General features: G+C 39.4%; 1 protein-coding gene across 3 annotated transcripts in view; it reads left to right on the top strand.

Annotated features, from left to right (window-relative positions):
• csmd1a (CUB and Sushi multiple domains 1a) overlaps positions 1-27,468 on the top strand; it is a 313,221-nt gene that overhangs the window by 186,321 nt on the left and 99,432 nt on the right. For all 3 annotated transcript variants that reach the window (XM_056760343.1, XM_056760344.1, XM_056760345.1), the window contains exons 15-28: positions 2,682-2,876; positions 2,950-3,088; positions 3,278-3,465; positions 5,795-5,983; positions 8,625-8,741; positions 9,041-9,256; positions 9,383-9,571; positions 11,876-12,045; positions 13,782-13,938; positions 15,369-15,560; positions 19,395-19,521; positions 21,792-21,994; positions 23,991-24,182; positions 26,347-26,485. In XM_056760343.1, coding sequence (XP_056616321.1) covers positions 2,682-2,876; positions 2,950-3,088; positions 3,278-3,465; positions 5,795-5,983; positions 8,625-8,741; positions 9,041-9,256; positions 9,383-9,571; positions 11,876-12,045; positions 13,782-13,938; positions 15,369-15,560; positions 19,395-19,521; positions 21,792-21,994; positions 23,991-24,182; positions 26,347-26,485 — 2,413 coding nt within the window. The remainder of the gene's footprint in view (positions 1-2,681; positions 2,877-2,949; positions 3,089-3,277; positions 3,466-5,794; positions 5,984-8,624; positions 8,742-9,040; positions 9,257-9,382; positions 9,572-11,875; positions 12,046-13,781; positions 13,939-15,368; positions 15,561-19,394; positions 19,522-21,791; positions 21,995-23,990; positions 24,183-26,346; positions 26,486-27,468) is intronic.

A 27,468-nucleotide genomic window follows, 5' to 3' on the forward strand; every position in this document is an offset into this window, starting at 1 on the left:
CAGGTGCAGTTAAATTCATGCATTATTCCCCGTAACTCAGAGTGATATCTTTGTAGCCGAATAGGTCCATTTATAATATTCAAGGTAGAGAATATTGCGGTGAATTCACAGCACCTTTTATTAGGCCTATCTCTATTCTGAAAAATGTAATTTTTACATATTTTCACCACTTAAAAGGGCATTTTGACCTTCACTGCAACTTTCATGGGAATCTGCAAACGGCTTTGGATTTCTTTTGTCCGGCAATTTAAAGGTAGTCCGTAGTCATGCGAGACATCTGCCTTTTTCGATTTTTCAATTCATTTTTAGGTTTAAGTATGATGACATTGACAAGATATAATTTCCATTGAGATCAGATTGTCTTTGAAACAAAAAATGGCATTTAGTATTTTCATTGCATTGTGCAAAATTTGATAATACCAGTCTGCCACAGCTCTGCTCCAAAACTTGTGCTCAACACAAAACCCATTTTGAGATGTCGCCTTTCAGCAGAATCCAAAGCAAGCATCACATGCCTTCTTTGTATATAAGACCTTGGTGGTGAATAAAGCTGAAGAACTGGCGTTGTCTTAATTCGGTTCAATTCAAATTTATTTCTACAGTGCTTTTTACTATTTTACAATGATTAGCTTTAAAAAAAATTGAATGGCCAGAAAGGAGAAAAATGGAAATAGAGTAAAAATGAAGCAGGCCTAATAGAAAAGCGAAAACATATGATATTTATATAAACTTAAATTAATAATACATGGTATTGTCGCATTTTTTAAGATGCCTGGTACATTAACACAAAACTAGTGGTATTTAATGCTAAACAGACACACCCATTCAAAACATACTGGATGCAAAAAAGTCCAATCATAGGAATTCCTTAAAGATATTTTGATGTGTCAAATATTTTAGTTTACTGTTTATCTTATTCTTACCTTGTGTTATGAACGGCAATGGTGTTCCTGGATACCACAGACAGCAGTTATAAAGTCAATAAATCCCCTTAAAGGTACAGTTATACCAAAATCTAAATTTCTGTTATCACCAACCTCAGATTTTTCCAAACCTGTATAAATGTCTTGGTTTTGATATGTGTATGAATGTCATTCACCAAACAGATCTCAACCCCATTTACTGCCACAGTAGGGAAAATAATTACCTTAGGAGTTAAAGGGGGATGAGATCTGGAACAACCTGCGGGTAATGTAAATGGTGAAAATGGTTAACATTTCCATTTTTGCGTGAACTATCCCTTTAATTTGAACTGTAGCTACTTAATTTTACCTGAAATTGTGAAATTTTGGGTAAATTGATTACTAGCCCCTGCCTTATTGGATACAAGCTGGCATGTTGCGTGGGTTTATAAAAAACAAAATGGACGGGCGGGAGAGGCGATAGTTTCTGCCGATGTCAGTGAACGCTGCGGTTTGATATCTCAACAGTCCTGCCTCAGTAATGGTGTGTCACCGTCTCAGAAAGCAGCGGACATGTTTCCCAAAGTGGCACTGGAGAAGCTGTCAGGCAGGGCTGTGAGAACAATGAGCCTGTCAATGGGGAACGGGCCAGAGTCGCGTACATGCCCTAAGCCCTGGCCGCGAGGTCTCCATGCATTAGCCATCACGCTTCCACAGGGCCTCGACGACAGACGCGTCCACCAATCCAAAGCACTAAAATAGCTTTGGCAGGATCCTGTGCTTGCGCGAATGCCCGTATTGAATAATTGAAGCTTCCGTGCTGACAGCTGTGATGCATGTGCGCGACACGTGTGCGAGCTGTCTTACAGAGCAGTGTTAAGGGAAAACAGATTTGACAAAAAGTTTTGTGCCGTCTTGAGCGTGTCGTCTCAAACCAACGCGTGGCAGGGAAGAAGAAGGGGGTGTACTGTAAAAACAAGGGATGTAGTGTAAATCTAACACAATCTCACAGGGAAATGTCATTCTGCTGTTTGTCTGTGGAGAGGCTAACCATCGCTTTGTTTTGAGCTGGTTTTGGATGATCTTCAGGATTTTGGATTTCTTTGTCAGCTGTGGCTTTTTCTGGATGCATTCAAATATAAAAGGGATAGTTCACACAAAACAATGTAATATATTCACTCTCATGTCAAGTCAGCGTACAAAGAACTTGCTGAAGTAGGCTGTATTGGGGTTGAGAAATGAAATATGTCCAATAAATGACAAATCAGGCTATAAATCTGTAAAGTTCGTTTTCTATCATATGTTGTATGTGTGCATGTGAGCCATATAATCAATGATATTTATGTAATTCAAACTAGTACGTAGTATAATATAAAATTGTATGACTTTTTTATTACATACATCCTAGAAATAAAATCCTATATGTTGCTTTAGTTTCATTCAAAGTGGTGATAACATTTACAGATAAACGGCTACATCAAATAACGGATTCAAATGTGTCAAGAGTTACGTTTTAGTTGTATTCAGATATATCACCACAGCACCGTTTATATTAAGTCAGGGCTTGAAAATCTGCAAATTAGCATTGCATTCTGGGTAAAATGAGTTGAGATAGTAATTAATTAAACCGAAGATAATTATAGGACTGTAAATTAAGGCTTAGGTTGTGTAATTGCAGGTTAAGTTCTCGTATCTTTTCACGGCAAAAGAACAGACAGGATCTCCTTTGTTAGGTATTACAGCACATGCTTCAGCACTGATTGAACTTTACATCTGCAGCGTTTGGTCAGAACGAGTGTCACGACCCCGGCATTCCCATCAACGGCCAGCGCTTCGGGGAGCACTTCTTATTGGGCAGCTCGGTTCTGTTCACGTGTGATGAGGGCTTCATCAAAACCCACGGATCCCAATCCATCACCTGCGTCATCCAGGACGGGAACGTGGTGTGGAACGCGGCCGTCCCTCGTTGTGAAGGTGAGCACTTTTGACCTTTGTCCAGGGTGCTTCTGGGATTGGGATCTAATGTTTCGTGATCTTCCTTCACCAGCTCCGTGTGGCGGACGTCTTACGGCCCCGGTGGGGGTTTTGCTATCCCCTGGCTGGCCTGGATACTACAAAGACTCCCTCAACTGCGAATGGGTGATTGAGGCGAGAAAGGATCATGCCATCAAGATCTCATTTGACAGGTATTGATTCTATTTTTTGGTGGCGGGGTTACAGCATGTTGCCGTATTCAGACAACCACAACGGTCCCGGTAAGTCTAGCCTCAGTCTGTGCTGCAGTTAACCTCTCCGTTTAATCTCTCTCATTAGAGTCATTGTGCCAAAGACCTCGGTCATAAGCAGATGTTCTACTCTCTCCGATTTCCGCGCAGGTTTCAGACGGAGGTTAATTACGACACGCTGGAGATTCGGGACGGGCCCTCCAGCTCGTCTCCACTCATCGGCGAGTACCACGGCACCCAGGCGCCACACTTTCTCATCAGTACCGGCAATTACATGTACCTGCTCTTCACCACCGACAACAGCCGCTCTAGCGAAGGCTTTCAGATCCGTTACGAAAGTAAGTCCGTTGATCAGTTGGTGGGTTTTCGCCATTCATGACGGGTGGTTTTGCAATCCTGTGCAAATTTCACCCGCTCAACGCTTTATGACTCTTTTAGTCAGTTACGGTCACATGATTTCCTAGTTCAAGTAAAATGATCGTGAGACACAGTCATCGACCATTGTACACGATTGTACACGATCGATACCAATATCAAGAGAAAATTGTAGAGAGGATGCGTGGAACCCCTTGTGAAACATCACATCGGGCTTGAAATAAAGTTGGTTTTCTTTTTGAATATGGTAGGCGGTGGAAAGATTAGCTCAACGGTGTTTTATAAACTGCAGAGTGCTATTAAACTTTAATGTCCCACTCACACGAGAAGTGTTTAGGCTATACAGAGAGAAGAATCATTATTGTTAAAAATGGGTTTTAATGCGAACACTTGTGGTTATCGTCAGCTTGTTAGCACAGCCTAATTTGCGCAGGAAATTGTGAGATTTTCTCCGGCTCATAAGAGCTGCACATGTTTTTTCATTTTTTACATGTAGTAAAATGTACCTGTAAAATTATACACGTTTATTTTGAAATAATAATGACTGGTTTTGTTGCAAAGCACCCCACTGCTAAATACATGGCAACATTCTCTTTCCTGTATGTTCAGACCTTCCCACCTATCCAAAACCCATCAGGTTGTTAAGAGCAAATGCATTCATTTGAATCTGAGCAGAGATGCAACCTCGCATGTAGTATCATTGGATAAAACATGATGTTTAACTTATATCGTGGGCACTTGCATAAGCCAGTTATATGAGGGCCCTGACATTGACTCGCTATATGACAGTCAGTCACAATTTGTGGGTAACATAGAAATGATCTTGAAATGTTAATGATACTTCTGTAAAATGAATCCTATCAGTTGCGAAAGTTGTGATTTCTCTCATGAAACATGTTTTTCAACGTTAACTACATATATGTAGTTTACCCCAAAATGATTATTTAGTGTCCAATGTAATAAATTAGCAGAGTTTTGATTGATTAGCATTTTATTAAGTGTAATCAATTCAAAATCCTGCAAAAATACTTTGCTTTTGTCAGTGTATCACCCTGTTTTGCTAACTTTGAAGGCACCACATAGGGGAGGGGCTTTGACCTGTAAACATAAATTTGCATCAAGAAACCAAAGTCATTTCAGAGATGCTCTAATTATCAAGATAGCAATTTGAACTGTTCTGCCATAAACAAAACTAAACGGCTAACTTGAATCACTTAAGGCACCTTACCCAGACGACCTTCTATTACAGTAGTCTACGTGCCTGATTAAAGAACACAAATAAAACGGTGATGTGTGGCCCTTATATGTTACGTATGATATAAAACTGAATAGATTGTATTTCTTGTTCTTTGCTGCTTATTACAGGCCATTCGCTCTACATGCTAGAATTATTATTGCCAAAAGTATTGTTCACTTTAAAGGATCATGTACGCACACAGTCGAATGCACAGCCTTGCAAAGTATACTTCATTCGTACGCATATACAGGAATGTAAATTATTTACTGCAAAAAAATGTAATGTGCGTGTGCGGACTGGTTACAGAAATCCGGCGGTGTGTGTACAGTATGAACATACTATTCTATTGACGAAATTTGCATCACATGCACTGTACACTGCCCCTCACTTACATGTAAAAAGAAAATGCAGGCTCAAGTCTCTATTCTAGGCCCTTCTATTTTGATACATTTTATTATGTATTGATTTTTAGAGATGTAACATATTTCTACTTACTCTTGTATTTTGTAAGTTGTAATTGTCTAATACAATTGTTTACAAAAACCAGCAAATAGTCTCCGGTTGTTTATGAAACAGAGACAGCAAATTGAGGAATGGCTGCTTGAAAAAGTTGAGTTGGTTCTCTACTGATACTCCTGATTCTCAATAAATTACCTCTGATATCACAGCCGTAAACCTGACACCTCAGTGGAAACTCATTTATGTTAAAGTGTTACTGTTTTCATCTCTTTTAGATGGCTATTGTAGGCCTGTAAGTGAGCATATAATTGTGAATGCTTGTGAAAGTGACAGCTTGAAATATCCCTCACATGTCAGACACAAAGGGGATTGACTGTGGTAAAAAGCGCTGACGACATTTTCGAACTGTATTCGAACTACAAAACAGTTTAGTGGAAATATAAATGTATGGGTTAGAAGGCACAAAAAGAGTAAAAGACCACCTCAGGGGAACGGCCCTCTGCTGATTTATACTGTATAAACTGCTTTCAAAGCATCCTCCTTTCAATTCTAACTCAGGGGTTGAAATGTGTTTTTTTTTACGTTCATTCTTACAGGCGTTATGATGGAAACAGATTCCTGTTTAGATCCTGGGATCCCGGTGAATGGGAAGAGGCACGGGAATAATTTTGCCATCGGCTCAAGGGTGACGTTCAGCTGCAATCAGGGTTACACTCTGAGCGATGAGGAGCCCATTGTGTGTGAGAGGAGCCATCAGTGGAACCACGCGCTGCCCAGCTGTGATGGTAAACCTGCTTGTTTAATTCCACTTTCAGTCTGTACAAAATAAACAGCCTAACGGTGTTGTGAAGTAATGCTGCTACATTAACAACATTTCTTTAATAGTAAGACAATAGCAATCTAATTTTACAATAGCATACATAGCACATAGCACATAGACTACAAAACAGGCGGCATTTACTGTACGTTAAAACTTCCTGGTTGTGGCCATTGACATATTGAACCAATGATCTCATTTGGGGCCAGAGGTGGAGCCAAGGTGGAGCCATATGGGAGCCAAGGTGGAGCTTCGGTATCACGGCCCCGGTCATAAAAATATTTTTTAAATACAATTGGATTTTTTAGTTTGGCCTTTTGTTCTTTTACTTGGAGAGTGTGCGGTTTGTTGCCTATACTGCACCCAGCCACCAGGGATGATCAAATTGCTTTAGTTTCGCTTTTCAGGACAAGTGCTGCACGTCTGGTATAGCACAACAAAAAGTTAACAAAACTTAGTCAGTTATTCTAATTTGAGTCACGATTTTTGTTCCTGTAAAAACACAATGAACTTCCTTACTTTGTTATTAGCTTACTTTTTCAAAGGTACTTTGACTGAATTAGGAGTACTTTTAACACCTCATAAAATCCCTTGATGAGCACAGTTTCCTTTTGTGATGACCTATTTTCTCTTGAAATTTTCCCTTTTTTAAATAGCCTGTAGTTATGTCACATAAACCGTTAAGTATCTACATCGTACTGTACATGGTACGATACACTCGTAAAAAAGCACTATAAAGCGTTCTTTGCAGTCTTGCTATTGAAGAATCCTAGGTTCTTAAAATAATCCATTTCAAGTTGTATTTTCACTCCAAAACTTTGGTGAACTTTATCGGGTCTTGAAATTATGGTTAGCTTATAGTTTGGCAAACTAAGTTTAAAAGCAGCTAGCCTAACACCGCCGCATCTGCATCACTTTTTATCAGGGAGAAAGTATAAGCATTCTTAACACTCCGCTGACATCAGACTTCATAAATTTTAGATTGGATGAGAGGTGACTAGCACAGGTCGCTTCATAGATAGCCTTAAAAGAGAAAAGGACAGGAAAGCAGGAACAAATAATAATGGCAGGCAGCCACAAAGAGTATTTGGCCAGATAGAGAAAAGTACCTACAGGAGAATGAGCCAGAAAGCTGTTTATCTAACTTGTTTGCCGATTACAGGGATTAAAGTAAACAAAAAGGTTTTCCAGTAAGAGCAATCAAGCTTTGGTCTGTGCGCAGCAGAATTCCCAATGTCCTCTTCTGCGTGTTATCAGCTGTGTATGTTTCCTCTAATAGACTTTGATTCTGTCTGATGGGCTGTCATCACACCTTGACCTTCATTAGAAATATGACACATACTCCCTGCTTGTTTGCTTAAAATGTAAATACATGTTCACTGGAAGATTACACATTTCCCTGCTGTCAGACTCATGTTTTAATATAAGCTGTGATTGAAGCTACTGTGAAATGCCAGTAAACACTCTTAATGTGTTCTGCCGTGTAATGCACCTTATAATTCATTGTAATGTCTCATAAATAATTGTAACTAAATTTTATACATTATAACACTCATGAATTCATTGTATCACTTTACATTATAATTTTATAATTCGTTACAACAACATTTAATGTATTGCAAAACACATTGTGAACAATTATAATGTGTCATACCCTTTAATAACTGCATTATACTGTACATAAAGGCTTTGAGTAATGTGTGACTTTCTTTCTTGAGCAAAACACAAAAGACATTTTGAAGAATGTTGGTAAACAAAAAACGTTGGACCCCATTGATTTGGATTGGTTTACAATAGAAGTGAATGGGGACCAATTAATTTACCCCTAATTGTGGTATTGGGATAAATAAAAATGTTTTTATCTGACATCCCCAATAAACTCATGAAACAAACAGCATAGCAAAACTGTTTGTTAACTCTTGTGTTTTTCAAATGAAAAACAATTTCAATAAAACGCCACTTCTTACTGTCAATTTAGTTTTTTTATGTGCTCTGTATTGCAATGTGCTAAAAACACCCCTCACACATGGTAAAATCGCTTTTCATGAGCATTACAAATGCAGAATGGTCCCTAGCAGTTTGCTGTATGGATCATTTGGTTTAGCTTATAAAATACGGCGCTATTTTGGGGGAAATGTCTCATTCTAAATTCAATAAGCCAGACTTTTTCTTCTGATGTAGACATTTAATGGGCCGTTTAAGGACAAAATGCTGAGGCTCAAAACATAATGATGACCGTGCCCTGTTACAGCCCGTCCCAGTATGATTTATTCTTTATATAAACAGAAAAGTGACGATGGCTCAAGGACACATTCACATTTTCTTTTGTTATTTCTGTCGTAGGGCTCTGGTGCTACAAGCAAAACCGGCAGTCAGAATATTATCCGACTTGTTACAGTTTCTTTTTGATGATCTTAAAAAATATCATTGCTAGTTATTGGAGTGTTATCATTTCCATGTTATATATTTGTAGAACTACATACAAAAGATGTGCGAATATTGGCTGTTTGGACCCTATAGCAACCGCTCAAACACCCTAGCAACCCTAAAAATCAATTAAAGCAACATTAGGGCTAATCAAGCATTAATATTTCTTATCGTTTTTCCAGGTTTGTGTGGGGGCTATATCTACGGAAAAACCGGCACGGTTCTCTCCCCTGGTTTCCCAGATTTCTACCCAAACTCCTTAAACTGCACGTGGACGATAGAAGTGTCTCATGGCAAAGGTAAGACAAAGAGCACGGTTAACTGTTGCAAGAAGTTGAGAAACTGATAACAATTTGACATGCATTGATTTTGCCCAAGAGGCTCTTTTCTTGGCTCTTTGGAATTTGACTCCAAAGAATTTGACTTAAGATACGTTTCACATTTCTCTACATTTTATTGCTCAGGCAGCATGTCGGGCGAACGCGATTCTTTTTCGATCAGTATTACGTTCCCTCCCAATCTTCTTGGTGGGTTGTGGGGTTGAAAGGCAGATTTTGCCGTGTGACTGACGAGCCTAATCTCATCTGAAACTCCCCAGGGGTGCAGCTCCTCTTCCACACGTTCCACCTGGAAGACTCACACGATTACTTGCTCATTACCGAGGACGGCAGCTTCACCGAGCCGGTGGCCAGGCTCACGGGCTCCGTGCTGCCTCCTACCATCAAAGCCGGCCTGTTCGGCAACTTCAGCGTCCAGCTCCGCTTCGTCTCCGACTTCTCCATGTCGTACGAGGGCTTCAATATCACCTTTTCTGGTGGGGGCATCGCTCATTCTGTTCATTATGAGTTGCCGGAAGGCATGCTTGTCATGGCTGCTTACTCTAACCTTGCTTTGCTAAGCAGTCTGGAGGTTCAGGAGTTATTATGGCTTTGTGTTGCAGAGTACAGCCTGGAGCCGTGCGAGGATCCGGGAGTGCCGGCGTACAGCAGGAGGGTGGGCTTTCAGTTCGGAGTGGGCGACTCACTGGTCTTTTCCTGTTTCTCTGGCTACCGTCTGGAGGGCGAGAGTAAGATCACCTGCTTGGGCGGAGGGCGGAGGGTGTGGAGCGCGGCCCTGCCCAGGTGCGTAGGTAGGTGGAGGCTTGATTTCATATATTATGGAGGTCATTAACAGAAGCTGAATGAATTGATTGACGTTGGGTTTCATTACACCAAGTGCAGACTACGAACTAAAGCTTGCAGCCAATTTGAAGTTTCAAGTAAAACATCACCAGATCTTCAGGCATGTTTTCTGACCAGCGACAGAGCAGATATTAAAGAAGTAGTTCACTTCAAAATAAGCCCCCTTGACAATTATAATTCCATAGTAATTTGTTTTCCTACTATGGCAAGTCAATGGAGGCTATTTTAAAGTGAACCACTCCTTTAACAGAACCAGAAATCAGCAAGGACCTGACTTTAAATATGCTTTAATTGTACATAGTGAAACTAAAAACTAAACATGAAAATCCCTAAATATACATGCAAATGCAGATCAAGCCATCAACTAAAATGACATGAAATCGTTGATTTTTATGAGCCTTTAAAGAATGCTATAATGGTCAAGTTAATTTGGTCCTAAAATGTCTCATAAAAAAGAGAACAGAGGTAGAAACCAGAGCGGAATGTATATTATAAGAAATCTGTTCCTTTGCCTCCAAATTGAGTCAGTTTCATAATGCATCAAATTCATTATTTAACTGCTCTGACTATTCCCCTGTCTTATTAATGTTTTATTTATAATGGAACTTGACACAGTAAATTTCAGCATTGTGGGGTGATATATTTCAGAGGCACCCTGCCATGAGAGATGAATTGAAAATAACCAGATTGCTAATTCTTTTGCTGTTTGAAGCGGTTAAGTGGTTTAAGGTCACAGATATTTGTGGACAGCATTAAAAATGCTGACAAAATAATTGGCTGTAATTGCAGAGTCCTCCTGTCGGAGCAGGTTTTAATAGTGGTTAATCGCTGCCTTGTAATAAGAGTCTGTCTTTAATTGGTCTGGTGAGCACAACAAACATTAGCCACAAGAGCTTTAGATTATATTAGCTACATAAAATTGATAAAGGCTGGATGCAGAAGGTCTTGAAAGAAGGTGTGTCTACTCTACGCTTTGAAAGACCCAATGGCAGTATTTCCCAACTCAAAACCTCAGACGGGGCAGACCAGGTTACAAAACCAAATCACTGAGGTTGCTTCTGAAATGAGTAACGGTGTTCACTAATATATAATGTTCTCCCTGCTAATACTTTCTTCTGAGGGTCATTTTATTAGGGTTGGTTTGCTGGGGGAAATGATTTTGAGAAAGGTTAAAGGATTCTCAATTCATTCACAGCAATATCATACTAAAACTACTGTCAACTACCTCTACCATGTCACCCTTCGCATTTCAGTTGGGGAGCGAGCCAACTGGTCAACTACTTCTACCATTATGCATTTCAGTTGTTTGTGTGTTCCCCTTTGCTTTAATGACAACAGACATTTGAACTGACATGAACACCACAAGTTTGTGCACAAATGATGATTCTTGTAAAACATCAAATATAATCCACGATAATCTAGAGAACGTTCCAAAGAGCATCTTGCATGTTTAAATGAAAGCAAGGAAATCCAACCCTTTGTTAACACGATCATTGTCACACATTTGCATACATTTAATTAGTCACCTAGAAATTACTTGAAATCTGAATCCACATGTCTCAACAATATGAATTGTAGTAATAAAAGCGAACACATGTTACAAATTTTGACCAATTGCGAACACAATTTTGTCAAACTTGCTCTAGATAGACTCATACCTTCCGGTTAACTAGGTAGATTAAATGCTGTGTAGTTTGCTTGAACTCAATTATTGGAGCTATTGCATGAGTTTTGGGGCGGGACTTCCTGTTTGCTCAGTTGAAGCTGAAAGGGATTTCTGTTTGATGCGTAAACGAACATCACCTTCACATAAAATAACCTAAGAAACCAAAGTTTCTCAAAGACCAGGTATCAGGTGGTCCTTGTTTGAGACTCAAGGTCTTGAAGTAACATCTGCTTAATGACTTACAGAATTACTGACACAGAATATTAAATACGAGGGCATTTAATCCAAACACAGTAGTAAGCGTTTGCGACCAATGCCTACCAACTAATGCATAAAGACATTTCATTAATATTCCTCAGAAGCTGCTGTTGGGGAGATTCATCAAAATGACAAAGGCTTGTATTCCAACTGGTACAAAACCTGACTGGCCTATCAGCAGGACATAGAGCAGCAACTGTCAGGGGCGCAGCGGGCTTTAATGGAGCCCAACTTATTTGTGCTCTGCTATTGAAAAGTTAGATGAGGTATTTGCATTATCTCTCCTCACTGTTTTCCTTGGTGTTCTTTCCCTCGTCTGTTTGCCTAGCCGAGTGTGGAGCCACCTCAGTGGGCCGTCAGGGTGTCCTACTGTCACCAAATTACCCCGCCAATTACGACAATAACCACGAGTGCATCTACCACGTTGAGACCGAAAGAGGCAAGGGAATCCAGATCACAGCCACCACCTTCCAGCTCCACGAAGGAGATTTTCTCAAGGTAGGAGCGAGAACTGAATTATATCAAGAACGAATAAATCTTATACTACTGCGGCTGATACACATGCCTGGGGGTGGAATGTATAACCAAAAAACTTAAACTACATCACATTTTGAAGTTTAAATTTGTTCTGTTATTGAAAACAACATGTCAGTTTGTGATGTTTCTACTATTCTTTCAATACATCTTGCAGCCTGATGTTAAGCACTGGTCTGCATTTTGCCATGGTAAGACTTGACTTTGCGCATGCAAAATTCGTTCAGACGTTGGTACGAAAATGGGTGGGAGCGATTCCTACATTTTTACATTTCGTCCAGCACCCCTTCTTGTTAATTTTTTTAATATTTAAAAATCATTAAATATATAAATAAATAATTTATATTTTACACCGTGTCTACACCGGACGTGGCGCGATGTGACAAAAGACAATAAAACGCATTAGAATCCATTATAATTCATTATAATTAATAATCATCTATGATTAGAATATGAATGTCCGGTGGGTTTTTTTCTGTATTTCGTTATAAAAAAAACTGAAACAGGAAGTTCTTCTGGACCAGTTTCGGACCAGAGTTGTTTACATCTTCCAAAGTTGTCTCAACTGTACATGCAGTATGTGTTATGAACAGCTTCTCTTTACCAAGTGACTCATCTTTAATATCACACGAATATTCTGGTAATAGGTCTTCACAGACTCTTCCATTCAGCCAAAAAAGAAGTTTGACGAAGTTTGGAGATTAAATCAGCTCTGCAACATTGTTAACATGTAACAGTTTGTAATCCATGAGAGACCAGCAAGTGGGACTTAGAGACAGCATTAACTATTCATGGATGAATTTACGTAGCCGCGCTCAAGGCACATGTTCCAGCGCACAAGAAAGATGGTCCCTTAAGACCAATAAGGCCACTAATTAAGAAGTCGCAAAAGAAGGATACAAACGAGATACTTTTGCAATTTGGAAATGCATACAATTTGTCACAGTTACAGCGTTACTGCTGCAGTGTTTAATGAATCTAAATATTATGTCAGGCGACATTTCAGAACGTGTGAATTAAATTTGTCGACAAATTACTTCTAGGACTCAAGACTTGCGAAAAAAGAGTTTTGATTTCATTAATGGTGTTATTGATTAGTTGGGCTGATGTCAGCTGCTGTTTTATTGTTTTGCCACATCGCAGACAATAAGAACGCAATAAGTCTGTCCTTTTTAAAGGCAGACATTCTCCGCATCCAATCTGGAATCACATGATATTTTCCATTAAAGGCTGAAACCGTGTCCTCTGCAACAGAAAAGTGAAAAAGCACTGCTTGACATTGATTTATGACCTTTAATATTTTCTCCAGTGCCGCAGCGTTTCCCGCCCTCTCTTTGCAGGGGCTATTGTCTCAAAATGTATGTAATTTCGAAAAGCAATTACATAATTCAATGCAGACACCGAATGCGACATTTTGAGAAAACACTCATATTGTGTTTTGCTACAGAGGGTATATCATCACGACAAGCATTTGTGAGACAGGTCAGAGCCGGATTCTGGTGGGCAGCGCTCCGGCGTATGCTCCTGTCGTGTCACAGCCGGCCCATGTTTGAATCCCAACTTGAGGTCCGATCTTTATGTTTCTCGTCTCTATTCTTGATTGTCCAATCAAGAATGAAGGCAGTATTACAAAAAAGTATTGGCGGTGAGACTGACGAAATCCGATGGATAAACAGGTTTGCATGTTTTGGTGTTCACAGGTTTATGACGGTCAGGATATTTCATCAAGACTGCTGGGCAATTTCACAAAAAACGAAATGTCTGACATCATCCTCAACAGTACGTCCAACCATCTTAGGATGGAGTTCAACAGCAATGGCACCGGTGCCAGCAAAGGATTCAAGCTGTCATACAGCAGTAAGTTAAATAACTTTAATTGTTTTGCTCATAGTCAAGTGAATCAAGTTAATAGAGAGAAATGATTCTACCATGAAGGTTATCATAAATATACAATATCTGTGTGTTTCAAGAGTCAGTTTGCTTAAGGAAGAATAAAGTCTGGCAGTATATGCAAAGAAAATCAAATATGTTTGCTCGTATTGCTGTAAAGAAGAGAAAGAAATAAAGAGAATAAAGAACAGCATGTGGAATGATATTAGGTTTGAACTGCTGCTCAGAGACAGTCTGATAATATCCTTGTTATCCACTCCTCATTATTTCCTTATTAAGAAGTTCACCATCTCCCCGGCTGAAGAGGAAATGGATTAAATATCAACACACTGGCTCTGTTGTTTTAGCTTTTAAAAAGGCTTTAGCGTTCATTGATTTTACATTGGAAATGAGATACTTTCCACAAACAGATACATTTAAATTTCAGTCATGTGTAGATGGGTTGAAGGGTTAAATGTGCTTCCAGGTGGTTTTACCCCATTATGAAAATGAACCGTGGCATCACTATAAAAAATACTCCTAAGGAAAAAACGGTTAGTGTAACTTTTATCAAAGAACCTAAAGGGACAGTTCACCGAAAAAAAAATCTGTCAGCCTTGACTCACCCTCAAGTGGTTCCAAATTTGTTTGAATTTCTTTATTCTGATCGAGAAATAGAAAGATATTTGGACCAATGCTTGTAAGCAAAACAATTTGGACCCCGTTGACTGTTTGCAGTCCTACATTCTTCAAAACATCTTATTTTGTATTCAACAGAACAAAGACATTTATACAACAATTGTATCTACTATGGTTGTCAATGTTGGCCAGAACTGTTTGGTCACAAGCATTCTTCCAGGTAGAAACTAGCTTGAACATATTTTCAAACTAATAACCCAACTTAACTCACCCCCACTAAATGACAGCTTCCTTTAGCTGTTATTGCTTTAAAATTAAATCACACAAATCAAGGTTCTGTGTCTATTCATTTTTAGATGAAGACCTCATCTAAAATGTACAGAAAAGGAAACGGCTCATATAATATTTAATTTGACCTCATGCAGTTATGAGTCATTATCATAAAGCTAAAGCATATCAGCTCGCTGACCGTTTCTTGAATAAAGAACAACAAGTTTCAGTCCCCATTTTTGTGGAAAATGGCGTGAGCATCAGCACGCGGCAGCCTGTTTAGACGGATGCTCTTTGTGTCGAGCATATGCCGGGCTAGTATTCATTTGAGATAGTCTCCTTCGGGGCTGCATAGGTAATTTTGGTGAGCAGGTGCAGCTTTTATTGCACCACCTTTATGTCATTATTAAGCAGGAGTCAGATCCAGCCTTCCAGGGGGTTGATGCGAAGCGGCCAGATGTCTTTTTTTACCGTTCAAATTGGCGTACTGTGATCTTGCTCCTCTACAGGTTTTGACCTTGTCAGATGTGAGGAGCCGGGCACTCCTAATTATGGCTACAAAATCCAAGACGACGGCCATTTTGCAGACACGTTTGTGTTGTACAGTTGCAATCCCGGATACACATTGCACGGGAGCAGCACGTTGACGTGTCTTAGCGGAGACCGCAGGGTGTGGGACAGAACGCTTCCAACTTGTGTTGGTAAGTTTACAACATTTAAAGTTAGTTGTGTTACACAATTCTTGCAGATCATTCTGTGTTATTTACTCAGTACTTTTGTACATGAAATAATTGCATTAAACGCATTAAAATGATTAAAATGATGCGTTACACTTTATTTTTATAGTTCACTTTTGATATTCTTCTAACAACTAATTTTTACTCTTATCAATCTTTACTAATTCTAATTAATTTTCATCTTAATGTCAACTTACCCTCATCGGAACATTTGTAGGGGGTTAGTGTTGGTGACATGTTTTTACAAAGTTGCTTATATAGTTTAATAGAGTATTAGCTGATATTACAACTTTCACACTGCCACTTATACAGAGATACTCAAACAAAGTATCAGTTTATTTACAAAAATATTGTTGTTTACTGTATTGTACTGCACACTACAATTTTTGTAGTATTAAATGTAGTAGTCGGACACATTTTAGCAAATTTTGTAGTATACCATAATATTTACTGTTGTAAGATTTAAAAACACTGGGTTCTGGTCATTTTTGCAACATTTCGGGTAACTTCTAAAGAACATTTTTAACATTGAAACTAATTCAATCAGTGTGCGACAAATTGCATTTATAACAATGCTTATAAAGGAAAATCTTAGGCTTACTTTAAATGTGACTAAAACGTCCATTAGGTGGCGGCCATTTTTGTCTCAGTGAATCATTCAACCAACTCATTCAAAAGCGCTGATTCTTTCAAGAACAAAGCAAGTAGCTGCTTCCGAAATCGCTTACTTCCAAACTATACAGTAGGCGAAAATGAGTATGTCATAAATAGTATGTCCGAAACCTCAGTATGCAAAAAACAGTTGGCGAGAAATACAAGTTGGGTCTACTACGTCCGCCGATATTCGCGAGTGTGGATCGGACTGACAAATTTAAAAAGAAAATCAAATAAACATAGCGGAAAACTTTAAGGCGGACGTCCGTTTTTAAGTGCCAATTAATTAATTTCTCATGACTAAATTATGTTTTATCAACGGTCATGTTTAGGTTCTTGTTAATAGGTAATGGGTCAAAGAGAAAATGGGCCACATGACCATAAATGATGGCTTACACAGTGTGTCTTAAATGTATTCATAATACTCCCACTCATACTATATAGAACCTACTGTTTTAACGGCCGATAGGTAGGTACTTTTTTTTTCAGATGCAGCCAGTGTCTTGATGAATGACTCGCTGAATCATTATCTTGTCTGAGTCGTTGAAAACAGGGATTCATTTAGAAGAGAAACACTGCAAAAAGACAGATTAAAGTGTTGAAATGAACGTTAATGCGCATATGCAACATTATTTACGGCACTACAATACTACCCTTTTTAAAAAATAATTTTGCGAAGCTTTAGCATCACGATGCTATCCTAGCAGCGGGACACCTTGTGAACAGATTTGACATATTTAATTTTCAAAAATAAGCATAAGCATGTTTTTGCACTAATAAACACAAATACAAAGCAAACACACATACTGCTTAAAGTAGTAAATAGTTAAAGATAGTTGACTATCTTCTTTCAGGTATGAATTTAGGAATAATCGCATTTCTTTTGCTTTGTCCGCTGCAATGCATTATGGGATCATTTTCTTTGTATAAGATATAGTACTACTGCAAGGTTTTTGAATGCGATTCATTCATTGGCAACATAAATCTGCTCTGTAACAAAGACTATAAAAGTGTTTGTGTGTTAAAGTTTTGTCTGCTCGTACTTCCCAATGTGAATGACTCTTTTCAGGTTTTATCTTTTCCATAAGTGAATGTTTTCTCTACACTGCTAAATGTTTGTCAGGCTGAGGTTTGAGGTCTGGCTCGCTTTGAGCGCCTGTCAAACAGACGCCTAATTGCTTGTCAACAATTGTCATCAACTGTAAATCTACAGCGGAAAGCAGGTGATAAAAGCAGAAAGCATGGCTGTCAAATATTGACTCCAAACTGGTTCAATTGTCAAGGGATTTATTTGTGAGGAAACACCCTAAGTGATATAAATAACATTAGCATTCATTTTTACATAATGCACAATATGTGCCCTGCAACAAAGTGATAATTCAAAATTTGACGTTTTTTGAAAACAATTTATTTCTTTGTGATTCAGCAAGTTTGATGATGAAGTTTGGTTGGCATCCGTCTGCAGCAGTGCTTTAATGTAGCAGTTTATAATCCATTTGAGATTTGCAGATGGCATTAACTATTCATATATTAATTTATGTTGCAGTGCTAAAGGCACAGCAAAGGTCAAGTTTGATCGTGTTACCCAAAGCTGATATCGTATTCTATTAAGAGTTTAAAGTTCAGTTAAAAGTTAAGAGATCTATAGGATTGTTAACTCTCGGTGGGCTTTCCTCAGCAAGGGTCTGTTAGTTTTAATGTAGCATGGCATTACAATTGTGGATGTTTGAGGTTTTATCGGTTAGCCATTATACGTTTCACTGCACTGGTGTGGAACAACGTGGTGACTGCTATGGTAGTTATTCTGAATCATTCAAAATATAATGTTATAAATATCACATACTTACTCAACTGGTTAAGTCAAATGATAGAATAGTAACTGTAGTATAATGAATTTATTGCACCACACCAAATAGTTCTATGCTTTCAAACTGTCCCAGCCTGCCAAAAGATGTCTTGAGAAATATGTAATAGTAGCAAGTTTTATGTGTGATGTTTTCAAATTTCTTTATTGTTCTTGAGAGAGTGACATGTGAGAATATGAGGCAAATTAAATGATCGAGTGGAATGGAGAGAGGCTTCTTCAACGTGTTTAGGATGATCTAAATGCCCCACGATTATAGTTTAAGTCCAACACAGTATTCTTTCACTCTGGACACATTACAATCTTAAGCTACTTGTGTGAGATATACTGCAGAGGAATGCTGTGGAAATGGAAAATATTGCCTCAAGCACACAATGTATCCATTTATTTAAATTAGTCAACATAATAGGCCCATTTGCCATTTCTCTACTGGCTAAATAGTACACATAACGGACACATAGAATGCTGAAGAATATTTATAGTATAGTCATTAAATTTCAAAGGCGCCATTACTTGGCAGGCCTGCATTGGTATTCCTGAAACAGTGTGGTTAGGGATTGCTTTGGACCCTTAACAATAAGTTTTAAACCGTTAATGAATTATTATGATGGATTTTAATTAATTCAGTCTGAACTGCTTATCATACGGGGTTCATTGAAGTTTCGCTTTGTAGATGATATCAGTTGTGTTATCTATTCAGTCATGCACATCTGCTGGCAGAAAACAAGCCACAAGCCAAGAGTCACTGCAATAGCAACATTTCATTTCCCACAATTGTGAAACCTAAACCTACCTTTAACTTAAAGCTGAATTCTGTAACTTTTGCTTCTCTGTCACCATCTCTGTTTGAGACATGATTTGCTCTTTTACATACTCATGTTTACATGGGTTAAAGACAGGGTGTCCCATTTCTCTTAGCCGTTGTTGATGTTCAAATCAACAAAACAAACACATCCTTACCCCCATCTTTTGCTTTCATCAGCGCTCGGAAAATATCCATACTGTGCACATTATTGCTCATTGGCTACAAGGTTGTTTTTGAACTCAACCCAACTCAGTTGTCTAAAGCGTCATTCTGAAATTGGTTACCCTGCCTTGTAGTCGAGTGATTTCAACCTGAAACATCCTGCGAATCACACATGACAGCTTAAATGATTCAAGATTAGTTGTGAAAGTCCGTTTTTTTTACAAAAAAGTCAGCTTTAACACTATTATTTCGAATCACTGATATTTCCTTTCAGGAAATGCAAATGTAGTTAAATGCTTTTATTTCTGTGTAGCCGAGTGCGGAGGACACATTAGCGGTGCCACATCTGGACGGATCCTGTCTCCCGGTTACCCGGCCCCCTACGACAACAATCTTCACTGCACGTGGTCCATCGAGGCAGACACGGGCAAAACCATCAGGTATGGAAGCGGTGCTTGCAAACGACATTAGGTTTTTACCGAGCCGCCGTTAATTTCCATATAATTCCCATATAACCTATGAAAGCTGCGGTGATTGCATTTCACCCCACTGTGAGGCCTACCACTGGCTGGCATCTGTTCCTACAAGTGCATTATGGTTACACGGAGGGAGGGGGTTAGAGGAAGGGCAAGAAGAAAAGAGACACGAAAGAGATAACGCAGTTAAGCCTGCAATAATGAAGTAAAGCTCAGGTAAGCCAATTCTGGTGATCCTTTTAAGGATGAGACGACTTATGATGAGGAGATATGGGTAGGAATTGATAGAGTGCAATGGGATCCATACTATCAGGATTGGGTCATGTGATTTTTGTGTGTTACGGATGTAGAAGCTGTTTCTTTGCATACAGTGCAGTGCAAAATGAAAATTGCCTTATGAGAACAAATAAAGCAGATTATTTTATGCAGTGGTGTATAATAATACTAATAAGTTTATAGCCCGCAGGTTCCACCTTGCTTACATGCCCCACTACTGAATGAAAAGTCATTTTTGTGAGCAGTGGAAATATTTGAATGGATATGTCTGTGTTTGTGGAGAGGTTTCTGGTTGTCCACCCACACACATCCCAGAGAGACAGTTATTGTTGTGACTTCGCTTGATGGTGTTTACATGCCGACTGCAGTGCTGCGCTTGACTCAAGGAGGTCAGACTCCAGCCTTGTCGAGTGTAAATAATATGAATCCCCATGGCACCGTAAACAAAGGAATATATTCTGAGAGCTGTTTTGTTTTGAAAAGTTCACAAGTAAAGAAAAAGTTAGATTATTGCTTAAGTCATAGAATGGTTGTTCTTACCGATTATGATATTTTAAAAACGGTCATATGTGACAGGACTGGTCATCATCTGAAAGCTGAAGAAATAAGCTTTCTATTGATATATCATTTGTTAGAATAGGAAAATATCTGGCGGTCAACAGCTGTTTACAAAACTGGAATCTGAGGGTGCAAAAAAAGGAAAATATTGCGAAGTTGTTAATCTGAGGCACTGTAGCAGGCCATCCACTCACAAAAATACAGTATTTATACATTTACCGGTAAGAAATGTAGAAAGTTTTATTAATGGAACATGATCGTTTCTTAATATCCTAATGATTTTTGGCATAAATGAAAAATCAGCCATTTTTGCCCATACCCTGTATTTTTGGCGATTACTACTATGCTACTTAAGACCGGTTTTGTTGTCCAGGGTCACATATCATGACGAATGACATTTTTGTGTTTTTATAAAAGAGTTTGTGTAAACAAACGGTAACTTTCAGAGCACAAAACTTCCTCCCCAATGCAATGTATTAAAACTGAGGTTCCTTGCTGCGTGTAGCACCTGTTGTTCTTCATGTCTCTCTGAAAAATCCCAATGTCTGAAGGAGCAGCTGTACTTTTTTTGTTTTTTTTCACAGGATCTCTGATCGCTTCAGACTGATCTTAGCAGTTTGTGCGGCGTGTTTTAGAACAGATTGTTTTGTGAACCTGACAGAACGTAACGCAAACAGTTTTTAAAGAATCAGGCATGTGGTGTCTGCAAAGTTTCAGCCATTTCATTTTTCCAGATTGAAAAGAAATATTTGGAAAGTTCATTTGCAAAACCAGATACATCAGTTTCTCAACATGTTAAACAATCATGTTTTCTTTTTTATAATATTTTTGAAAACTGCAGTTTCGAATGATTAATCACAACTAAAAAATAAATAATTTAAAATACAGCTTACTAACCCAAAAAAAGACATTTAGCTAAATAAACTCTACATATGTTTTAGTTGGTGAACAGTTTGCTTGGTTTTAATATGATATACGTGGCTTTTGTAATAATTTCAGAGGCCATCCACACGATATACGTAAAGACTTTGTATCATATCTGCATGTCGTCCACACGGATCTGGCGTTTTGGGAACATGAAACTGCTATTTTTGGATACACCTGAAAACGCCACCCTTGCATTCTCATGTGTACAGCCGATCCACACATAGTTGATGCGCAAGCTCCAGTTCCTCGTCTCTTTTGTTCATCTCTGGGGCAAAATGACAGCACCACATACTGATCTGGCGTGTATACTACATCATTTTGAGTCGGTTTAGCAGTTTAATGTTTACACAGATATTTCTAGAGACCACGCCGTAAAAAAAAGATCAGAGGGGAAAGCTCTGGCTTCGTGTGGAAGTGGCCTCTGAAGTGAAAAGATAAAAAATGATCGTTGTCTTTGCATTTGCCCTTCACAGCCTCCACTTCATAGTGTTTGACACAGAGGTGGATCATGACATCCTGAAGGTCTGGGATGGACCCACGGAGAGCGGCATTCTGCTGAAAGAGTGGAGCGGTTCTTTGTTACCCGAGGATACTCACAGTACATTCAACATCCTCACACTGCAGTTTGACAGCGATTACTTTATCAGCAAGTCTGGTTTCTCCATCCAGTTCTCTAGTATGTACCAACTTTCCTTGGCTGTGTTTAAAGTGTAGTATACATTATGGAATGCATTATGTAACTGAATGTCGTACTGCATTACATTAAAACAGAATACATTCTCCCATAATGGCCTTCCAATTTCAATGAATCAGTAGTAAATCCAACCAATACTTTTACATCTTGACTCATCACTAAAATCTTTATACTAGGTATTTACAAATTAAAATCCCAATAACTAGGAAGGTACTCAGAAGCAACATGATCAAATGTCTCCTGTAAGGGCTGTCAAAATATTTATCGCATTTAATGGCATCCAGAATGAAGTTTTTGTTTATATAATACATGTCTGTGTACTATGTTTATTGATTTTGTATTTGTAAACACATACGAGCATATTATTTAAATTATTTTTAAATATAAATGTAACACATCTCAATAAAAGGGAAGGAAGGAGGCGGGAACCGGCAGACATTAAAACATTTAATAAAGTAATACAACAGCCGGCGGCCCCTCACGGACGACCGCCGGCGAACAAAACATAATATAAATACAAACATAACATAAGTTCGGGCCCGGTCCTCTCTCTTCGACGGTCCGGTCGCTCGTTCCTTTTATGCTCCCATCTCCTACGTGATTCGAGCCCGGTGTGCGCACAGCTGGCGCTAATTCACAATTACTCACCGGACTCGAACCACGGTCTCGCCCCGCCTACTCTACTACATACCCCCATCACCCCTCACAGGCCGGGGGGTACCCCCGCGACTGTGCAAGCTCCCTCCCCCTCCCTCGGGGGGGGTGGGGTGGGGGGTATGCAGCGACGAGACGAGACAACGGAGACGGGAGCCCTCGGAGCGACCGGAAAGAGAGAGGGGAGAGAGGAAAAAAAAAAATCCGGTTCCCCGACATGCTGCCGCTCGTTCCTCAACCAGCCGGAGTACTCTCCTTCGCGGTGCCTTGCGGTGGCCCTGGGGCTTCGGTGGACGGCTCGACCGTCCGCCCCCTGGCGGCCGGCGGTGGCTCCTCCTTTATCCGGGAGTCGGGGCGGGTTCCCCGTCCCCTGTTCCTCCCCCTTGGGCGGACGGACGCAGGCTCCGGCCTCTGGCAGGCGGTGGCTCAGCCGGCACTTCCGCCCCCTGCTCCTCCCCCTCGGGGGACGGACACAGGCTCCGGCCTCTGGCGGACGGCGGCAACCCCCCCGCTCCCACTTGGACGAAAGCCACCCCACCTCGACCCAGGGGCGCGGCAGCAAAGGTCGCCGTTCCACCGAAGTTTTGACGGTGGCCGCACCGTGCACTTCCGTTTCCCCAGAGCCACCGCTTCGGGCAGCCACTGGCGGACGCCCTTCGTCCGCGCTGCCCGAACTCTCCGGCACCGCGAGGCCACTCGGCGGCGAGGACTCTCCGACAGCATGTCTCTCCTTCCTCCCGGGTTTCGGCACCACTGTAACACATCTCAATAAAAGGGAAGGAAGGAGGCGGGAACCGGCAGACATTAAAACATTTAATAAAGTAATACAACAGCCGGCGGCCCCTCACGGACGACCGCCGGCGAACAAAACATAATATAAATATAAATGAAACATCTTCATATTTCCTAAATACATATGCATGTTTGCCAATGTGTTTATGAATACAAAATGATTATGCACAGTACACATATTATGTAAACACATTTTTATTCTGGATGCAACTAATCGCCATTGATGCAATCTCATGCAGTCTATAAAATCTCACAAGAACCTATTCTTAGAATATATTATAAATATATATTTAAATGATGAAAGAGTCGAAACCACAGCATACTTTGACATTCTGACAGTAATGTGATTTGTGGGATGTCACTAAATTTTTTAAAACTCGCTAAGCATGTAAAATGGCACGTGTGCGCTGTGGTGCAAGTTAACGCATTCAGCGGTACGCAGAGTTTGGTTTTCTTATGAATAAGTGATTTCCTGATCTCTCTGACGTCTTACCGATCCCCAGCTAATTCAAAATTTATCTTTTTACTTCAGCTACAGTGGCCACAACCTGCAACGACCCGGGGACCCCTCAGAACGGTTCACGCTACGGCGACAGCAGGGAGCCAGGCGACACCATTTCCTTTCAGTGTGACCCCGGGTACCAGATCCAGGGCGTGTCTGAAATCACATGCGTTCAGCTCGACAACCGCTTTTACTGGCAGCCAGACCCCCCCACCTGCATTGGTAAGGTCTCCCGACTTCACCAGTTGCACACTCTTTAACTGACTTTATTAGAAAGGACTTTGGTCTGCCTTGATCCAGCACCAAACCAGTATAAATCTGCATGCACCGAGTCTTTTCAACAGGGTTTGTATACAAAGAAAACAATCTGCGTCCTCGCCAAGACGTGTGAAGAACGTTTAGAAAACTTTGGATGATGAATGACAACCTTTGAATACAAGCTGTATATGTTTGTATCACAAACAGAAGTAAATAAACCAGCTACCCAGTCACAAACACTATATCTCTATGTTTACACCTAACACACGCACATCCAAAACCAGCGCATGACTGAAATAACAATGAGACAATCGTGGCAAACTGTTGTTTCCTGAATACTAACATTAGCGGAGAACATAAAGGGTTTATAAATCTTTATCCAGCTGTTAACTCTAGCCCAGACGGCATATGCCCAACCTTAAGCCATAAATATCACACGTCAACAGATGAAACATTAGAATGAAATTGGGTACTTACAAGTTTGCTGTCGGGGTGCCGTATAGTTTTTAACTGCCTCATCTCTCAAAGCAGTTCCTTTGCCAAACCTTCAGTGTCTGCTTCACTGGTTCACAAACAATCCACACTGTGCCAACCAAACATATGATGCCACCCTGACACGACAAGGCACTTTGTTGAAAATAAACTTCAGCCTGTCTTTGCTGATGGCAAGATGCTTATTATGTTATACATCAGATGCTGACTTGCACAAATGTTACTAACCTTTTTTTAAAATAATAATAGTAATAATAATAATAATTGTTGTAGATGTAGTATCATAAAATAATAATTATTATTATTTTTGTTATTATTATTTGCAGAATAGAGAAACGGTCCGTTTAAATTCACTATACCTATATATGTACACATTTATTGATATGTACTTAAATACAACTTAAATGTAAAACATAAAAAAATGTTCTACATAAACCGTGATCTATAGTTGGTTTTTGAATACTAAAAATGACCAGTTATGCTGATCATTTTTACAAGGTTGGGATTTACCTTGAAAAAAAAAAATATATATATATATACAGAATATATGATACAAAGTATTTTGTATCTTTGAAATGATGTGCGTTATAAAGAAAAATGGAATTGTTTGTTATGTTTAGTTCGGTTTTGGATGACCAAAAGAGACCAATTATTTCAATATGTCTCTGTTTTCCTTACTCGACTAGGGTCAAGCATCACGCTGTGCTTTAAGCACACACATAAATGAGTTCCTTCTCCAGTGGCCGGTTGACTTATTTGATGTCTCCCATGTTTTTTCTCCAGGGTGCTATAGAGTACAAACATTCAGGTTCGGGAGGCAAAAATCCCATTCATTTTCTACACAGAGAAATTGATTTTTAACAATAACATATAAACCTTTCAGGATGCCCCACCGTGAGCTTGAAAGGTCATTAAGTGATGAAATATGCGTCTGTGGAAGCCATAAGTCAATGTGATTTCAAAATGTTGTTTAATAGCCAAGTTCTTGAAGTACTGCAAGAACTATAATCCTGAAGTATAATCTACCAATCAGAGAAGGACATGATCATAGAAGTTTCACAGGCAACCCGACTCAATATTGACTTCCGCTTAATCTAGTCAGTCAACTCTAAAATCACTGTATATATTCATGTACACGTTAAAATATTTTACATTTTTATATTCTGTTATTTATTTGATTTAGTGTGATTCATTCCTAAACTAGTTGCTTTTATTCACAGTTTTTTAAATGCCGGTGGAGATAATGAATTGTGAAAATACACACAGAACCAAAGTGCTGACTGTCCACGGTTCACTGCCGTCCACAAGGAGATGTGTTTATTTATTTTGCACTTGTCATGTTGCTCAGTCATTGTAGCTGATATATGAATAATTGCTTCTGCGATCAAGAAGTCTCATTCCCATGTGCTCTTATAGGATCATGTCCAGACAGATCTGTGTTAAATTCATCTCAGTTTCAATTATTGATTGTTATCATTTAATATTGTGGGATGTTGTTGTCCTTGTGTATTATCGGATAACAAGGGCAAAGTAATCATCTTGTAATCATGCTGGCGTAATGGCCTTTATTGCGTGTGTGTGTTTTGAAGGATCACATTAAACATGTCTCTCGTCCTTACTCTCCTTGTTATGATAGCTACCTGTGGGGGCAATGTGACAGGGCCTGCTGGGGTAATTCTATCACCCAACTATCCTCAACCCTACCCACCAGGAAAAGAGTGTGACTGGCGGATAAAAGTCAACCCCGACTTTGTCATAGCTTTAATCTTCAAAAGGTAAAGCGCTCATTCAACGCTGGGCGCCTCTGAATCTCATGCCACCAGAAGGGACGGAACAGACTGTTTTTCAGCACCGTTCAGAATTAAACCAGGAGCGCCTTGTACATTTTAAATTGAGGATGAAAACCGATAGGGATTTGTTATTTCAATGCATTTTTTTGAAGAATGTCGAATTAAAACTGAAGGAAATGCATGAACAATATATGAAGAGATTGGTTTCAAAAGGAGATAACTCCGTTTTCAAAATTATTCAAAAATCATGTTTTTTCATTGTGCATTCCAATTAATATCAATCAAACTGCATTTGGTGTGTTTTGATTTAAGGCATGATAACTAAAACTCAGAGCCATTGAGAGAGATAGTTCTGTCAACGGAAGTCCAAACCGCTGGAGCATCACGTGATTCATGCAGCATTCAGATAGTTCCAGGAAGTTATGTTTTCTCTTTAAATGCTTTATTTCTTTAATTTTGTTATTCATCAAATGGCTTTTGTCTTTAAATGGGTTGAAATTCTACCTCAGTTAGTCTGTATAGTCGCAGCTCCATGCGTAAGTAGTAATTTCAGGTAACTAGTGAGAGCTTCCATGAACCGCCATTGCTGTGAAAAAACTGTTCCATTGGAGTCAACAGAGTTGAGGCGACTCTCTCTCAATGGCTGTGGCTAACTAACACATTAAACACAATAAAAACACTTAAATCAGATTTTTGCCCAACCCTGATCCTTGTTTTTGCAGATGGATTGTCTGTAAAATGGTCAACTCTAAGATGGTACACAGTAAAAGTCATTAAAAACATGCTTCGCTTGCTGTTTTTACTAAATGAATATGACAAAGAATATTTCGTCTTCGCATCTACTGCATAAAAAATCTGAAAAGAAATGTATTTAATTCAAAACCATAATGTGTACATGTATGTTTTTTTTTTAAACAAAACATCACTTATAAAATTTAACAGCCTCTTTGCTCAAAATGTTTGAAAAT

The sequence above is a fragment of the Triplophysa dalaica genome, chromosome 11 (genome assembly GCF_015846415.1).
Source record: "Triplophysa dalaica isolate WHDGS20190420 chromosome 11, ASM1584641v1, whole genome shotgun sequence".
Lineage (NCBI taxonomy): Eukaryota > Metazoa > Chordata > Actinopteri > Cypriniformes > Nemacheilidae > Triplophysa > Triplophysa dalaica.